At 40.6% G+C, this 16,405-nt stretch overlaps 1 protein-coding gene across 39 annotated transcripts in view; it reads left to right on the forward strand.

Moving 5' to 3' along the window:
• DTNA (dystrobrevin alpha) overlaps window positions 1-16,405 on the forward strand; it is a 224,159-nt gene that overhangs the window by 154,821 nt on the left and 52,933 nt on the right. For all 39 annotated transcript variants that reach the window (XR_012585728.1, XM_074576942.1, XM_074576955.1 and 36 more), the window contains 4 exons: window positions 152-365; window positions 8,150-8,235; window positions 9,797-9,951; window positions 14,204-14,309. Coding sequence is in view for 38 of the 39 variants with exons in the window: in XM_074576942.1 (XP_074433043.1) it covers window positions 152-365; window positions 8,150-8,235; window positions 9,797-9,951; window positions 14,204-14,309 (561 nt within the window). In the remaining variant the exon portion in view is untranslated. The remainder of the gene's footprint in view (window positions 1-151; window positions 366-8,149; window positions 8,236-9,796; window positions 9,952-14,203; window positions 14,310-16,405) is intronic.

Consider the following 16,405-nt stretch of genomic DNA (forward strand, 5'->3'; position numbering starts at 1 on the left):
TCAGCGAAGGAAAATACATTCATTTGTTTAATTATTCATGAAGTGTTTGTGTGATTGTGTCATTCCCCACCCTGTGGGATGAGGTGGCTTTTTTTCTCAGTTGCTTTCGGGAGTGCATGTCCCTGCTGACTGTTTCTGTCCTGTCCCCTAGTGCACCTGGTGGACATCTGGAACGTGATAGAAGCCTTGCGGGAAAACGCACTGAACAACCTGGACCCCAGCATCGAACTGAACGTGGCTCGCCTGGAAGCTGTGATTTCAACTATCTTCTACCAGCTCAACAAACGGATGCCAACAACCCACCAGATCAACGTGGAGCAATCCATCAGCCTACTGCTCAACTTCTTGCTAGCGGCCTTTGATCCGTAAGTCTGCCTTTCTTCCCTCCTCTCCTGACTGGGGAAAGGATTTTACTTGCTCCGGAAATATCTCTGGAAAACAATTGAACAAGCTAAATTCTGACCCAAATAATGAGTGTGTGAATAGTGCTAACCAGGGAGAGAACCTAAATTAAGGACCTCTGTGTTCCTCTCTGTTGAGCCAAATTCGGCACAACTGTGTTTTCGTCCAGTTACTCAGACTTGTTCCAGTTTATATCAAAGAAGAATTATCTACAGAAACAAATTTACATCCACTTCTAATTTGCCTTGTTATTTATTGACACACCAGTGGCTGACATCACTGCAATGCCTTTGCAGCAGTGACATGGGTTAATAGCTCATTATTTTGAAAGAGCTCATTTTCCTGCAAGTTCTTGCAGCTGTAAGCAATTTTTTTTCTTCTGGCTCATGCCAGTGCAGCATGATTTTGAAACCGTGACAGAAATAGGATAAAGACCTGGAGGTGATGCTGAAATTCATGTTGTTTATTACTGCATGGGACCCATATTACAAAAAGGACAAGTTTGAGATAGAACGAGCCACTTACCATAACAAATACACTGTGGATACGTATTACGGTTTCTGAATACACGTCATCAACCCATACTGCAGTATTTGCAATCCTCAAAACCGAATTATTGGAGAACAGTGGTTAAGTCTGACAGATGCAGATGACCTATTGCCTCTTTATGGCAAAAACTCACCATCTGAAAACACTGGCCATGACACATTAAAATAAGGATGGTGCCCCTCTCCCCCTCCCTCTTTCCTGTCCTCTCGCTTGAGGGCCCTGGTGCTGGGTACCATCGAGAACCTTTCAGAGCTAGACCAGCCAGCAGCTCAGTTGCCATGGCAACAGGGAGAAAAAGTAGATGTTCCACATGATGAGGCTGCACCCAACCTCCACTCTGGCCCCTCCGAGGGGAAAAAAAAGAAGCCAAGCCGTTGTGAAACCCTAAACTTCAGGAATATTCTTCTCCCCTCAAGGGCAGTAAAAGAAGGAACAGGCAATTTAATTTGTACCATTGTGGCTGTGACAAGAATGTTAAAGGACAACAAAAATGTCCGAACGCATGGATTGGTGCATGCCGCAAGCAAACTGCTTCCCGGCTGGTAAGCACAAGGAAAGACCCAGGACTGTGGAAGCAAGACCTGCAATAATGTGCTTGTTTTGTAGCTTGCTGTAACAGGGGTGGAGAACTCAGCCAGACGTCAAGGCTACTTGCAGAGGAGAGGATTTTACTCCCCTGTAGGGAAACTGAGAATGTCCTTAAAGGCGCAAGGTTTTGCTTTCCTTGGAAACATCCCGTGTGCTGTGGGTCGTGACCTGTTTCTGGGCTCCAGTAAGGACCTCCCAGGGGTGAGGAGGCTGTGACCCGCATTCCATTCACTGAGCAGAAACTCAGTCTGTCGCGCTGCCTCCAAGCAGGGTGCACAGGATGCACTTCCCAGAAGGACAGAGACACCCAAAGGACCCCCAGGAACAGGCTCCCAGCTCTGGGAACCAAGAGAGGGACTGACAGCCTATCACCCCTTTTTAAATGCACCAAACATCTGGGGTGATGTTCAGGTGCAATCTGAGATATCGAAGTTCAGGCTTCACAGAGATGTGTGTCAACAAGATCTCTCTTTACTGTAATGGAAGTTTGGACACCTATCACAGATACAGACATAAAAGTTAAGCATCTCATTCTCAAAATGTGCCCTACCCTTTAGTATGGTTCAAATTATTGAAGTTTTGGGTCTGGTGTTGGTTTAGCAACAGATCTGGTGGTCCAGATTTTCCTGTATCTGGGAAACAGAGGGAGGGAGGTGGCTCTACATGCTACAGGGATGGTGTGAGAGCTGCTGGGGTCTAATCAGACCTGATAGCTCTGCTTCCTGTGTTGCTCCCTTTCCTCCTGTCCCCTGCAGTGCAGCAGAAAGGTCCTTCACTGATGAAGGCTACAAGTTGGTAGGAGGAGCAAGGTCTTCTTGTGGTCCCATGCTCACAGAGAGGCAATACATTGCATATAGGGGGAGCAGGAGGGGGACTGTGAGGTGAGATGAAGTCTTTTTCTCACTCTCCCCTCATTTATAAAATCTGGACAGTGAAACTAAATTGCTTGCAGTCTTCTCCAATGAAAAAAAGGAATTTTAGTAGGTGCATGAACCATACTGAAATCACAACCATCACATCTAAAATAATCTTGTTATTTTTGATATGGGTTCACTCTTCTGTTTCTTAGCCTTGTGTTTTAAGGAAACTGTTGACCTGCAGAAAGGCTATCCAAATTTCTAGGTGGCTACTGAGGAACTATTTTTTATGTTTATTGATGAATGTTAATATGATCACATTTCATTCTGTGAACACAAACAACCAAAAAAAAAATCCCAAACCCCTGAAAAACCCAGAATAGTTTTCTAAGACCAAAACAGTAGACCAAGACCAAATAGCTCTTCAGTATAAATGAGAAGGCTGTTCTAAGTGATCATGGATAGTTTTGGTATTTGTGGCTACACAGAACAATGGCTGCTCCTCCTGTACTGTGGGCAGGTACAGAAAAGGTTGTGCAGTTTCTCACGTCCTGTTTGAAATGCAAAGAGAGTGGAGAAATGGAGTCTGCGACTTAGCGTATATGAAAGGACCACAAGGGACAAGTTAATGTGTGATTTAAAATCTTAATAAGCCTACCACTGTCATTTATTTAGTTCTAGTTAATATATATTGCCCCACGTGTACCGTGCTGGCTGAAGATCCTCCAAGCTTTAAACGGAGCTTCTTCCTTTGTTTACAGCCTGCTGAAAACCTGACAGGCTTCTCCACCTAGAGTATTTTCTAGAGTATTTCCCTAGGCCTGCAACACAGATGTCTTCTCAGGAGCTAGAAACTTAAGAGGAACCATGGTGCAATGCGGTGGCACGTGGGCCAACTTGCCCACTGCCTGTATGAACATTCATCCCAATTTTTTGATGATTTTTTCACAGCCTTGGGGATTCATTAAGCCTACAGATAATTATATTTCCCTGCTGCTCAACCCTGAAGGGAAGAAAAATTATAGTGTATAAGATTTCATGTGACACTGACTCCGGTGCTCCTACATGCTCAGCCAAAACCAAAGTGCAACCTTATCGAACTGCAAGACAACAAAATCAAAATTCACAAACAGAAATGTCATTAAAATTGATTTGCTATTAGCGCACGAAGGTCAGCATCATGTTGTAGAGGACCCAACAGACCAAAACCAGTGAGCAGAATGAGGCGGTCAGACTTTAAAGAACCTGGACAAAAACATGCCTGACCTGCGTTTTTGACTGCACGATAAAATTGGGCAATAGCTTTTGCTTCAAGGTCTAAGGTGATTAACTGGGTTTATGAAATAATAGCATACTTCCTTCACTGGCACACAAGTAGTATATAAAAAAATGACAAGTTCAAACCTCTCTGAAAAATTCATCCCAGGCTGGCGTCAAAGCCTGCGCAGGCAGCTGGGTGGAATGTCAGCCTCATTCAATCGAGCGGTTCCCAAAAAGACTCTTTTTAAACAGACTGTAAAATATTCTGTGCTAGATCATCTTCAGCACTGGCTCAGTATTGCAATACGGCTATTCCTGCTGCAGAGTTTAACTGAGGAGATCATAGCTGATTTTTCTCTGTCCCTTGACATACCTGTCCTACGAATGGAACTGTGAGCTCTGGGCTGTGAAACAGACCCAGTCTAACTGGAGGGGCTTGACTTCTACAAAGAGAAGAGGAAATATTCGTGCCCGTGTTTAATCAAATGCACATTTGAATCATACTGAGTTCAATACATAAAGATGTATCTGTTTTGGAAGTTTAACTTCTTGCTCATCCATCTGTTCAGAGCTGTCAAGTGTTTAATTCCCTTCTCCACTAACCATTGAAAGCCGTACAGGCCAGCTAGCTTTTATGAAGGAAGTCCAGCAAAAAAATGCATTTCAGAGATTTGGTCATTATGCATTTTGCTCTCCTAAATGAAAGAATTTTGCTTGATTCCAATAAAATTTCCTCTCTGAAACCTGTTTGTGAAAATGGGAATTTGTAACTACAGCCTCTGACATTTCAGAATTGGCTGCCCTGATTAAGGTGGGCAGTAGAAGGCTCACAAGTAGCTGAAGAAATTTTGTTACTTTTGGAAAATATAACTTAAAGTATTGGGGAGCACCGCTTCATGCCTAGTTAATGAGGAAAATCATATTTTCTCGTTGTCCCTTTCATGGGACACATTTGCTATTTCTAAAAGATGTGACGTTATTTCTTTATAGTCTTCCCACCATATGGCTGTCTCAGTACAAGTATTGTAGAGATCCTGACAAACGACAGTGTCTCCCATTTGGTACCGCTCTCCTTGCTGACCCAAAAGGCAAATTCAGGCCCTGGAGCTGGACTTAGCCTTGTATGGTCTGTGGATTTATCAGGCAGTCAGTCCATGGGGCTTCCTTGCTCTGGGGAGATGCTGTCTCTCTCTGCAGCCATGCATTTGAAGAGGAAACCTTCTGCTCTTCTCTGGTGTCTAAAAGCCTGTGTTATTTTTTGCCCTTTTTTTTCCCCAAGCAGCAGGAGATAACCTTAAGCCCTGGCCATCATTCCCTTTCCTAAGTGCTCCATCCTGCGTTGTTGCTAAGTGCACATCAGTGTCAAGGTTTGCCTTTGCCATCATTTATGCTTCTAGTGCTTTTCTGTAGGGATCTGAAGAGTAACCTCAGGAAGAGAGGTGCTATAGAAAATCAAAATGTTTTCTGTCCTCTCCTATTTCCACTAGTAAAATTTTTATCTCTTTGCATTGGCCAGCCTAAAGCTTCTTGCAGGGAGCACCGACTTCAATAGAGATCTCCATGCTGCTATGAGCCACTGTTTCAGGATTTGCTTTTATGCAGCAAACACTGCGAGGCCCCCATGCTGCCAGTCAAGGGCATCTGTAGTGCTTAGACATAGCTTAGGGCACTTCTGTATCCAAATGATATTGGCAATTCTCAGGCCCCATTATCCTGTCTGTTCATCAGTCATATATATTTAAATATGTATGTGTGTATATGTGTGCACACACACACACATATATATTTGAAGGGCAAATTGAACTTATACTGGCTCTAGTGATGCTTTTATGAATACAAATGACCGATACAAAATACAGTGTCAAAACTAATCAGCTCAAACAGAGAGATAGAAGAGATAAATCAAATCTTTTCTTTTTCTGTTCTTCTGTTCCATAACTGTTTAAGTATGGAAAAAGCCAATGGCTTTGGGGTGGAAAGCCGAAGGCAAGTTGATATGTGTCTGCCATTCAATAATAGAATCCTATTAGTAAATGTAACTAAACCTACTGGGAAGAATACTCTAAATCTGAAGCACTTCCATACGGGCTTTATTTTTTCCTGTAATTCTTCCATTGCATCTTAATAACACCATTGCTTCCACTTAGCATTTATTTTTCTTAAGTATAACTAGCTCTTTTAAAGGCAGGTGAAAAGCTCATGATGAAACAGTGCAGAAAAATTCCCAAAGGTCTAAAAGGTAGCACGCACAAGAAGAATAGAAAATGACCAAATTCTCAGCTGTAGCATTGTAGGTCCTGGTTTACGCAAATTAGAATCCAGTCAACGAAGGATGGAAATACAGAAGACTGGAAATTCCTATACTGTGATTTTAATCTTATGAAGCCAGTCAAAGGGAACACAATATAATGAAAATGTGCACAAAACCCATCATTAAAGAACATAGTAAAGATTTATTTCTTAAATACTGAAGTCGTGAATTTATTTCTTTTTGTCTATATCTCTATTTGATTTTCTGACAGAAAGCAGAATTTTAAATGAGTGTAAAGAATATTTAGAATTAATATTGCAAATCATGGGTTAGGCTGATGTAGAACAAAATTCAATTCACCGAACTTTAAAGATTATTACTTAGCCAAGCTTAGGGAACTGCTTCATTTTCTAAAGTCTGAGTGACTTAAAGAATAGTGAAGCATGTAGCATGCTTTAAGGTACTGTTATGGGTATACCGTTCATGTCTGCTATATATGTATATGTTACTGTATTAGTCTGCTTTGGGGCTTGCAGAGAGAGAGACACAGTCATAAACTCTGTGTCTTTCCAGAATCAGTTTATCATCTGACACAGTATTCTTCATTAGAATTAAGAGTGGCAATCAACAGAGTAATTTCAAAAATATTGATGAAGAGCTAAATTTCTGTAATTTCTATATTTCTGTGTTTTATATTTTTTATTGCCAGTGCAGTTAGACTACATTATGTAAGACATAATTGTATATATTTTAACAGGAAATCTCTTAGAAACGTAACGTTCCCTGATAAAGACTGAAGATCACAGAAACTCTGCTTCTAAAAAATGAGACAAAACTTTATTATCTGGTCATTATTAGCCCTATCAGCAGAATTTAGAAGGAGACACAGGTGCCATTTTGCTAAGCTCACAAATATTGGATGACTGTCTCTTTTTTAAAGCATGATGACAATGTGTTCTCACTGATGTCATTAAACAGGCATATGAGAAGCTATTAAGTAATGCAAAGGAGTTTGGATGACAGATAAAAGTTGCTCCAGTGCAACAGTGGACTCTTACTGCCTTATAGTAAGACTCTGAGAATTCCAAGAAAAAACACATTTCACCGTTTGGATGCCAAAAAAAAAAGAACATTAAAAAGCAGATGAACTTAGGAGACCATGTTCATTCTCATCTTTGGAAAGGGACTGAACATTACGGCATTTTTGTTCTGACGTTCCTGTCAACACTGGGCTTAGTTTTGCCTAAATTGGGGGGATAGGTCTTTTAGGAGGTAAGAGCACCTTGCAGTGTGTGAAGTCATGTATGACTCACGCAGCTCAAATATACCAAGGTTTCTATAATGGCAGGTAATCATTGGGGACCATCATGACTGTAGAGGGAGAACGAGATAGCAAGAGGAGCAATAAAGTTAAGCCATTGCGTGCTTCGAGACAGTGGAAGAAAGAGTTGGCAATGTGCTAAAGGTGAACGCGGTGTCCTGAGAGTGCAGTATATGGTCTGATCCTTCCAGGGAGAACAAAAAGGCTTTTATTTTTACCTGAAAGTGACTGCATTTACAGAAAAAGCTACGTCTATTTGCCCCAAGGCATCCTCCTGCGTGCATTTGGGGTTTAATAGCATTATGCATTTTAAGTTGAAAGTAGAGAGCCAGGCATAGGCCCAACTTGAACAAAGCAGGGACAGCACTCTTTTGCATATCACAACAAATGTCATTCTGGATGCAGGTATATTCCCCATTTTTCAGCAAAGTTCTTAAAGATTCATGGGGGTCAGGTGTACCATTTAAAAGGCAATTGTCAGGACTTAGTCCTGTGAGCCCTTTCTGCTTTTTCACTTTTGTTCCCAGTGTTGATTTTTGCACTTATTTGTAATCTCCTAGGGACAGAAGATACACATTGCACTTAGGATAGGGAGACCATGAATGTGGTAGGTGCCTTCCAGTGCCACTGTAGCACAAATAGCAGTAATAATCATCACCTTAGTGTATAATGAGATAAGCAGTTTAATACTGAGCTTCACATACATAATAAATCTGTTCTGAGATCTTTACAGAACAATGTACTGATGTGTGTTCCCACAAAACAAACTTTGATTTTAAAGGCCTTATCTCTTTGTATGTCAATCCACATACAGTGTGGATTACAATATGTCATCACGTCAATGATACACTTTTTAAATGGAAAGAGGTCCATGTTATGAAATGAACATATAAAATATGTCTACTTTCTACTTTTGAACAGGGAAGGACATGGTAAAATTTCCGTTTTTGCTGTCAAAATGGCCTTGGCAACTCTCTGTGGAGGAAAGATCATGGACAAGTTAAGATGTAAGTCTTTTGGGTGGCATTTTTTACCTGTTAATCATTGTTGTACTTGAGAGATAACAGTACAGGTAGGAAAGAGGAAATCTGGATAAGTTATAGTTTGATGGTTGGATTTGGGGTTTACACTATGTATATATCTCCCAAGAAAATACCCTTAAATGTTTGGCTGAACTTCACATTTTTGAAGGCAAATTGCATATATTGAGGTTCTGATTGGTGGATTTTATTTTTTTTTTCCTTTGGGATGATTGAATTCAGAGTACAGGTAAGTGCCTCGAATGTTCAACATCATGAAGCATCATTTAGCAATTTCTTCAGACATTTTCTGAATAACATCCCTCCCATTTCACACTTAGAAGTACAATATATTTATGCACTATTTATATTTCTTCCCATAGGGCGTATACTAATTCCATCTGTTTTGGAGAACAGATTCTCATTTCACAGGATTTAATCCCAGTTCCCCAATGGCCAAGGCATAGTTTCCTTGTAACTGCAATGAAAGACTTTCTGTTAAGTGCTATGATGTCTGTAGCTCAGGTCCAGAACACCATTTTCCAGACTTTTTGACCAAAGGATTAATGTTAACCTTCAGTTTCCTCCGAGCCTTCTACCACAGCCAAAGAAAATTGAGTTTACGAATTGTTGTTGATTACAGTAGACAAGTAGAAATCCCAGGCGCTAATGTAGTCTTCCAGATTTGGTGCCATTTTTTAATATATTATATCGATGTAGAAACTCAAAGACAGGCTGAACTTAAATTATAAATTGAACACTGTCATAAATTGAGCACTGTTCCATAGGTTGTTTTAAGAACAGGAGCAGGGTCCATCCAGCGGAAGACTGGAGTGTCCTGATGATTCTTCAGGTGCCACGTCCCAGGGTCCTGTTGTCTGAATTTTCCTTCCAGGTTCCTGTAGCTGACATGACAGCCTGAAAAATGAAAAATGTTCCTTAGTCTATGATCCCCTGCTGAACTTAGGATAATTTTAAACAAAGAGAAAGGTAAAGGCTGAGAAACGTGCACCTCTGGAATAATAAAACTGCAATATTTTTATACATAAGCAAAAAAGAAAAAAAAAAGGAGAAGACTGAAAAGTAATGCATTTGAAAGACTTTCAGTGCTTTGTGCATCCAAAACAATAATAACTGACTTAATGAACTTATTGTCAAGATTTAGATTTGACATGGTAAGCCGGCAGTAGGCAAAGAACTGATGTTGCGTATCTTGTCAAATTAAATTCTTCTTATCTGATTAAATTACAACCTCATGCCATGCATCAGACTTCACTTTAAAAAATGACCACACACAATGAAAAATAAGCAGGCATATTTTAATATCAAAATCAGCTATTGATTTTTTTTATATGTAAATTTATTTTAGATTTTTTTATATGTAAATCATTCCCTTTTTTTTCTATTGAGAGGGGTTTCTATGGAGGTTTCCATAAGCAGAACATGTTATTTAGCACTTCTGGTTCAAATCAGATGATACTGAATTCAGAGCAAATATGTAGCTCTCACTGAAGTTGCTGTGTCTTTTTCTTGTCTTTTCCCGCCTCAGATATTTTCTCAATGATTTCTGACTCCAGTGGAGTGATGGTTTATGGCAGATACGACATGTTTCTGCGGGAGGTTCTCAAGCTGCCCACGGCTGTTTTCGAAGGGCCTTCATTTGGTTATACTGAGCAATCAGCAAAATCCTGTTTCTCGCAACAGGTAAATGGAAGAGTGAGCATCCTAGACATAGGATCTCAATCACCCCTCTAAGCAGGCCATGACTTTCTTCCTTTCTTACGCATGTGCACATATTTGCCCAGGAAACGAATGGCTGGGTGGAGGGGAGGTCCACTGTGCTAATTTCTGGCATGATGCCTTCTATAGGAAGCTAGTATCCGTAGGTTCTCCATATCACTGTGGAGGAGAGAGAGGCTTAGTCAAAAGGTAACTCAGAGCAGGATCTTAACTTACATGTTCCTAAATTAGGGAGGCTGAGGAGACTAGCTTCCTAATTTAAGCATCGAAGTTAGATGCTTACATTTAGATGATGTAAATACCCCAAGACATATAATCCTCCACTCCAGTTAGTTGTTGTTGCTGTAAACGTGTATGAGATTTTAACTTCTCCATACAAAGCTCAACTCCAACTGAAAAATCAAGCTACGTATTGTACACACACAAGAACTTTACGGGTGAGAAGAAAATTGCATTAAACCATTATTGAAATGGGAGTCAGTAGGTATTAGAAATTCTCTAGTCTCTTACAGATAACATCAGTGAGATAGGGTCAGGAAAGCAATGAATTGATCCTGAAGAAAATACGAGATTTTTCCACAACTCACGGGACTCTGTAGGTGCACTGAGTACAGTACGCTGGCTGCATCTAATACCTAGCACTGCAGAAGAACCCATAATTGGGGCTGGTTGTCCATTTCTCCAGTGGAGAAAGAGAGGATTCCTCTGGCTCTTGCCACACATCACACTGTGTAATTCCATAAATATAAAGTAAGGGAAGATGCTGAAACTGGGAAAATGTTAGAAATAAAGTGGTATTTTCCTTCTCTTTATCCTTCCATTCCCTAACTGAATACTGTTGAACAAATAAGTTGAATGGAGCATAAATGGTGTCATTTTCATGCAAAACGGAGTCTTATTTTTTGTTTTCCCTCAGTTTCCTTACTAATCAATAGGCACTCCAGTCAACTGAAAGGCATTGTTGAAATTCATTTATTGAATCATCTCCCAAATAATTTTAAATCATAACGTTTGCATATATGAAACTAGCCTTGTTTCACAGAGGGAGACTTAAGACAGCACTTCATCTTACATTGAAGAATTTACACAGTGAAGCTGCCCTTTTGCATCTGTAGGCAGTCAAGTGCTCCTGTAAATCTAGTCTAATTTTTCACTGAAATTCACTTTATGTAATTCTCATTACATCTTCAGACTCAGAACAACATATCCCTATGATAAATGATAGCCACAGTCTTAATCACACTGTAGGTCATTCCCTCACCCCCTCATATTGCACTTAGTGTTATCAAAAGTTGATACCTTGGAATAAGTTTGGCACTCTCTCTGTTGTTCTCAGTATGGATCACTTTTGTTTACCAGAAGCCTTTCAGCCCACTGATACATAGATTCCTCAGTTTCAGGGAAAGAAAAAATTCTGGGAATGATTTTCTGCTCACGGTGTCAAATCCATTTCTGTTTGCATCTGAAAGGATTTTTCCTATTGCAGAAATGTTTTATTATTCCCCAATTCTACTGGTTTACTTGATCAAACCATGTACTTTCTTCCGTCTGTGGACGACTACTAGATTGAATGGCTATTCAAAATAGAAACAATCGCATTTCCTCATGAGCAGATTTATGGAACAGAAATGCCAGAGCAAGTGACTTAATGTTTCAGAATACAAATCTGTGGCTCAAAAGGGAATTTACAGCCACCACTTTCCCCCATGGGTAGGTTTAATATGATGTTATACTGTATTTGTATTTAGAAGTGTTGTTATTATTACAAAAAAAACCACTTTTTATCTCTCTTTTTTTATCCCAAATTAAAAAGGTAGACATGAACTTAGTTTTCTTAGCACTTGGCTAAGTGTTATTCCACAAACCTAGACTCCATCTGCATGTGGCATATATTTAGAAAACAGCTTTCAGTTTCAGCTTTCCCAGCAGCTGAAAAAAACTGCAGGAGGAAAATATGCCTTTAAAATACATGGAGCTTGCTCTGCTCCTTTTAAGGGACACTCTCTAATCCATAAAATCAGTGACCACCAGAGGAGTCTGGCCATAAAGCTGTCAGTGAAGCTAAATTGCTTTTATTTGGTGCAAATCAGGTTTTAAATTATAGCTGCTTTCAAAAGGCCTACTGCATTGTGGAAGAGCTGTTCTTGTCTCCCCATCCATTTGCTTGTTTAGACCAGCTGTGTGTTTGCTGCCAACTTAGCTGCCTTCAAGAGCAGAGGGAAGACTTAAGGCTACTCAGCTCTGCAGTACGGGCCACTGGAGGACCTTTCTTTTCATAGACTTTGTTCTGCCTTTTCTCCTCCTGTTCTCAGTTCTGCTGCAGACAGTATAGACATTTGCTGGCGGCGTTGGTCAGCAGAGCTATGCTAAACGTCCACAGCAGATCTCCAAAAGAAAGATGCTTTTCCCTGAGCTTATAGCATAGGATGCCTATTCAAGGAGTGGTTATCCACTCTCCATGGCTGGGAAGATCATTCATGCAACAAGCAGGTGATAACTGATTGATTGGACTTTCAAGCTACAAGTATTGTGGGAAAAGATAGTATTTCAGTGAGATTTAGAACTCATATTCTGGCTATTTCTGTTTACAAAAGAATCAAGACCATTTTCACAATTAGCCTGAAGTGTTTTCTCTTCTTTTAGGGACAAATACCTTCATGTATTTCCCAATATCTTGCAATATTTCAGCCCTGAGACTGTTGCAGAGTGAGATGTTTTCCACTAATCAATCAGTGCATAAGAGAAATAATGATTTTCTTTACATCTGGTGTCAATTTATATAAATGCAGTACAGAGACTCCATCTGGAAATCTCAGCTCTTAAAAGCACTCCACAACACACGGAGATGATACATGTCACTGCATAGCTGCTGTTTTGCTTCCTCATGGGGTAACCACAGTTCTTTAGCAAGTTAAAGCAGTAGCTTATGCAATCAAATATGAAAATTTAGCAATCCCTTTGGATATGGGAATGCTACTTAAATATGTACGTCTATAAATTATATCTGCACACATTCTTCACAGAACTCTATATTTTTGCATTTTAATTTTATTTTAAAGGAAGGTTTAGTTGATGATTTCATAGAATCATAGAAGAGTTAGAGTTGGAAGGGACTTTAAGATCCTCTAGTTCCAACTCCTCTGACATGGGCAGGGACACCTCCCACTAGACCAGGCTGCTCAAAGCCCCATCCAGCCTGGCCTTGAACACTTCCAGGGATGGGGCATCCACAGCTTCCCTGGGCAACCTGTTCCAGTGTCTCACCACCCTCACAGGTAAGAATTTCTTAAGGACTCTCTGTCCTTGGCCACCCAGTAGCTGTGTACTTTAGTACACACTTATGTAGCTGGTATACTAGGTCGGAAAAAGCAAGTATTTATGGTGGCAATACCTCAGGCTGAAATATCACCTCTAGGTCTGAAAAAAACAAATGGACTAAGATTTGTGCTGACTTTTTCCAGACGCCTAAGAAGCTTAAGGCCCTAGATTACATTTTTTAAATCAACAGGGATATTTTAGCGTTTAAATGTCTTTGAAAGATAAAAGGGGCATAGGCCTTTTAAGTGCTTACAGGTGTGGAGAGTTTAGGAACAGTTGCAGTCCCTGAGTGTACACAAACACAACATCCCACAATCAGAGCCCACCCAGAACTAGTTGCTCTCACTCAAAAGACAAGCGTAGTTTCTTAAATTACAGTAACACAATTGCCTGTGATGGTCTGTCCTTACCCTATACTTGTTTTGAAATTATACTCCCTTGTCATTATTTTCTTTCGTTTTCTTTGTTGGAGTACCATCAGTCATTCTCTGCAGTGGCTTTTCATGTGAAAGTTGGTAATACATAGCGATGCCCTACACGCACTTGTACTCATTATAGGGTATTCATAACACATGAGAACATGAACAGTTGAGTGCCGGCCTTATTCACAAAGCATCTTCAGGCAATGACTTTAGAAGAGAGTCTTCAGGGAAATGGGAGCTAGGTGTCCCCATCCCAGCCTTGTGAAAAGGAGTGTTACTCATCAGTAGTATACATAACTACTAAAAATAGTCCAGAAAATCTTTGCTGGTATCACTTTTTCTTCTTAGTAAACCAGGGCTACAAATAAACAGTGTCTGAAACTCATTCCCAAGTATTTCTGTAAGGGCAAGATAAAATCATTTTGATGTGTCTAATTAGTGATTCTTTGTGCATGTTTGTTTGCTTGTTTGAGCAGAAAAAAGTCACATTAAACACTTTCTTGGATACTCTCATGTCTGATCCTCCGCCGCAGTGTCTAGTGTGGTTACCGCTTCTGCATCGACTGGCAAATGTTGAAAATGGTAAGTAAGAGCTGCTGCCAAAGAAGAGTTACAAAAGTAAACTTTTGTGTGATGATTTTCTCACTCTGTAGGTGGTTTTGTAAGAGCTACTGTCCTGAGTTCATTGACTTCCATTGCTATTTTTACAGTCACTGGTAAAATATTTAAAGAATCCTGTTCGTCATTTGGCCAGGAATATGGTTTAATTTTTGCTATGCTCAGGAAATTATCCTAATCATGTCCTTTCCTCCTGTGCTCTGGATAAGCAAAGAGTGATAGGACTTGATCCATTCACACACTTACATTTGGTAAAATATCAAGGCCACAACTTTTATTAGCTATGACATATGGCAACAGAGAAGGAACAGCTTGGCAGTTTCCGTTCATGCAATATCCTTGGCAGGAGATGTCCAGTGCAGTGCAAAATACTAGCCAAAAAGTCCTTATGAAGGATCTCCTCCTAAGCCCACACTGGCAGACAATATACTCTGAAAAGGAGCAAGGAAGTTCCAGATTCTTCTTTATCCTTTACTTGTGTGGATGATGAGTATTTAACTGTGAGGTGCCTTTTTCTCCTCAAGGGGTGTCTTTCCCCGAAATGAGTAGATCACAGATACTAAAGACAGGAAGGGACCATGAAGATCAACCCATTTGATTATTGGACAGTGCGTGTTGCATGTCCCTGAAGAGTAGCATCTTCCTCAGCCTTCCAACTTCTTGAGCACCTGGGGAAAAGTTCCCAGACTCACAAATGTAGTCCTCCAGCCAAAGCCTGTTTCTGTAGAAGGTGCTGCCGCTCTGGAGGTGCAGGGGCAGAGCTAGAAAGCCTGTGCATCTCATCGCACCGTGTGCGCCACCAAATTGTAGCTCACAAATGCTGCACAGTTCCTCGTGTAGTTCTGGAGGAGTTCCTCAGCTCCAAAGCAGCCTGCTTCTGCTGTCCACAAGGACCAGCACTGCCAATATAAAATAGGAAAAAAAAGACAAGACAAGAAATGCGTTTTTACTCTCTTGTTTAGCTGGGTGTGCTTGTTCCTAATGTGGCATTTCTTGCTCTTGATCATCAGGAGGCAGTGATGCTGACAGTCATTATTCCAACACTGTAAATCTAGAAAAAGGAAGATTTTAAAATGGAGGAAGTTTATACAAAAATGTTAAAACATTAATTTAGCAAGATAAATAGATTTTTTGGTAAACAATTTTCCAGCCCAATATTTTGCCTCAGAGGTTGTTATGCAAGGGACTTGTTGAATGTTCCTGTGTTGTTGCTCCCTTGAAGGTTTACCTGTAGCATTACTGAAGTTTTGGGGCGCTGCAGGGAAAAAGAAATGGGGGAAGGGGGACAGGAGGAAGAAAAGATCATATGTACTCGTCCTGTTGAGAAATAAAAACATTTATACCATATTTCCAACAAGAAAATGGGGCTGGAGAAAGGCTGGGGGGTTGAGGAGTGCAGCCATTTTTAGGTGATAAGACAAGGAGGAGGAAATTGTATGTGTTCTTGTACTAAATAAATCCCTTTCTACTGAAAGGCACCAGCGAGTATAAGGTGATGTTCCTAAGTCCTTCTTGGCTACAGAGCTACCTATTTACCCCACCTTCTTCAAGCTCTTGTCATCCATCCCTGTCCCTCACCAGCTTCACACCATTTCCCAGCCTAAAGCACCAACCCTTCCTGCTGCAAAATTCTGGCAAGTAATTAAAACCTTGACGCGCTCAGCACTGATCCAAATCCTCCCAGGCTGAACCTTACAGTAGGAGAGCAGAAGGTGTCTGGGAACAAGGAGATGTTCAGTACCCCGTGGCAAATTGGGTACAGGCTGTAGTGAGAGGAAAGGAACAGAAATAGCAGTATTGCCAGGAAAGGGCTTCAAAACGTCGTGACTGGTGCCTTAGCATGCTCAGTGACTTGCATCCTCGTTAGTATCTGTTTCTGAGTGGAACAGAGAACAGGGACACAAGAGTCCCTTCAAATGGCCAGCTTTCCAAATCTGGGCATCCAAAGCTAAGTGTTCAACTCTATTATAAAGGTACCGAAATGATGCCAGTTGTACAGATGAGACAGCAGTAATTAAAGAGACAACAACATGCCTAAGTATGTTTTTGTGCTTCCAGTA

The sequence above is a fragment of the Larus michahellis genome, chromosome 2 (assembly GCF_964199755.1).
Source record: "Larus michahellis chromosome 2, bLarMic1.1, whole genome shotgun sequence".
NCBI lineage: Eukaryota > Metazoa > Chordata > Aves > Charadriiformes > Laridae > Larus > Larus michahellis.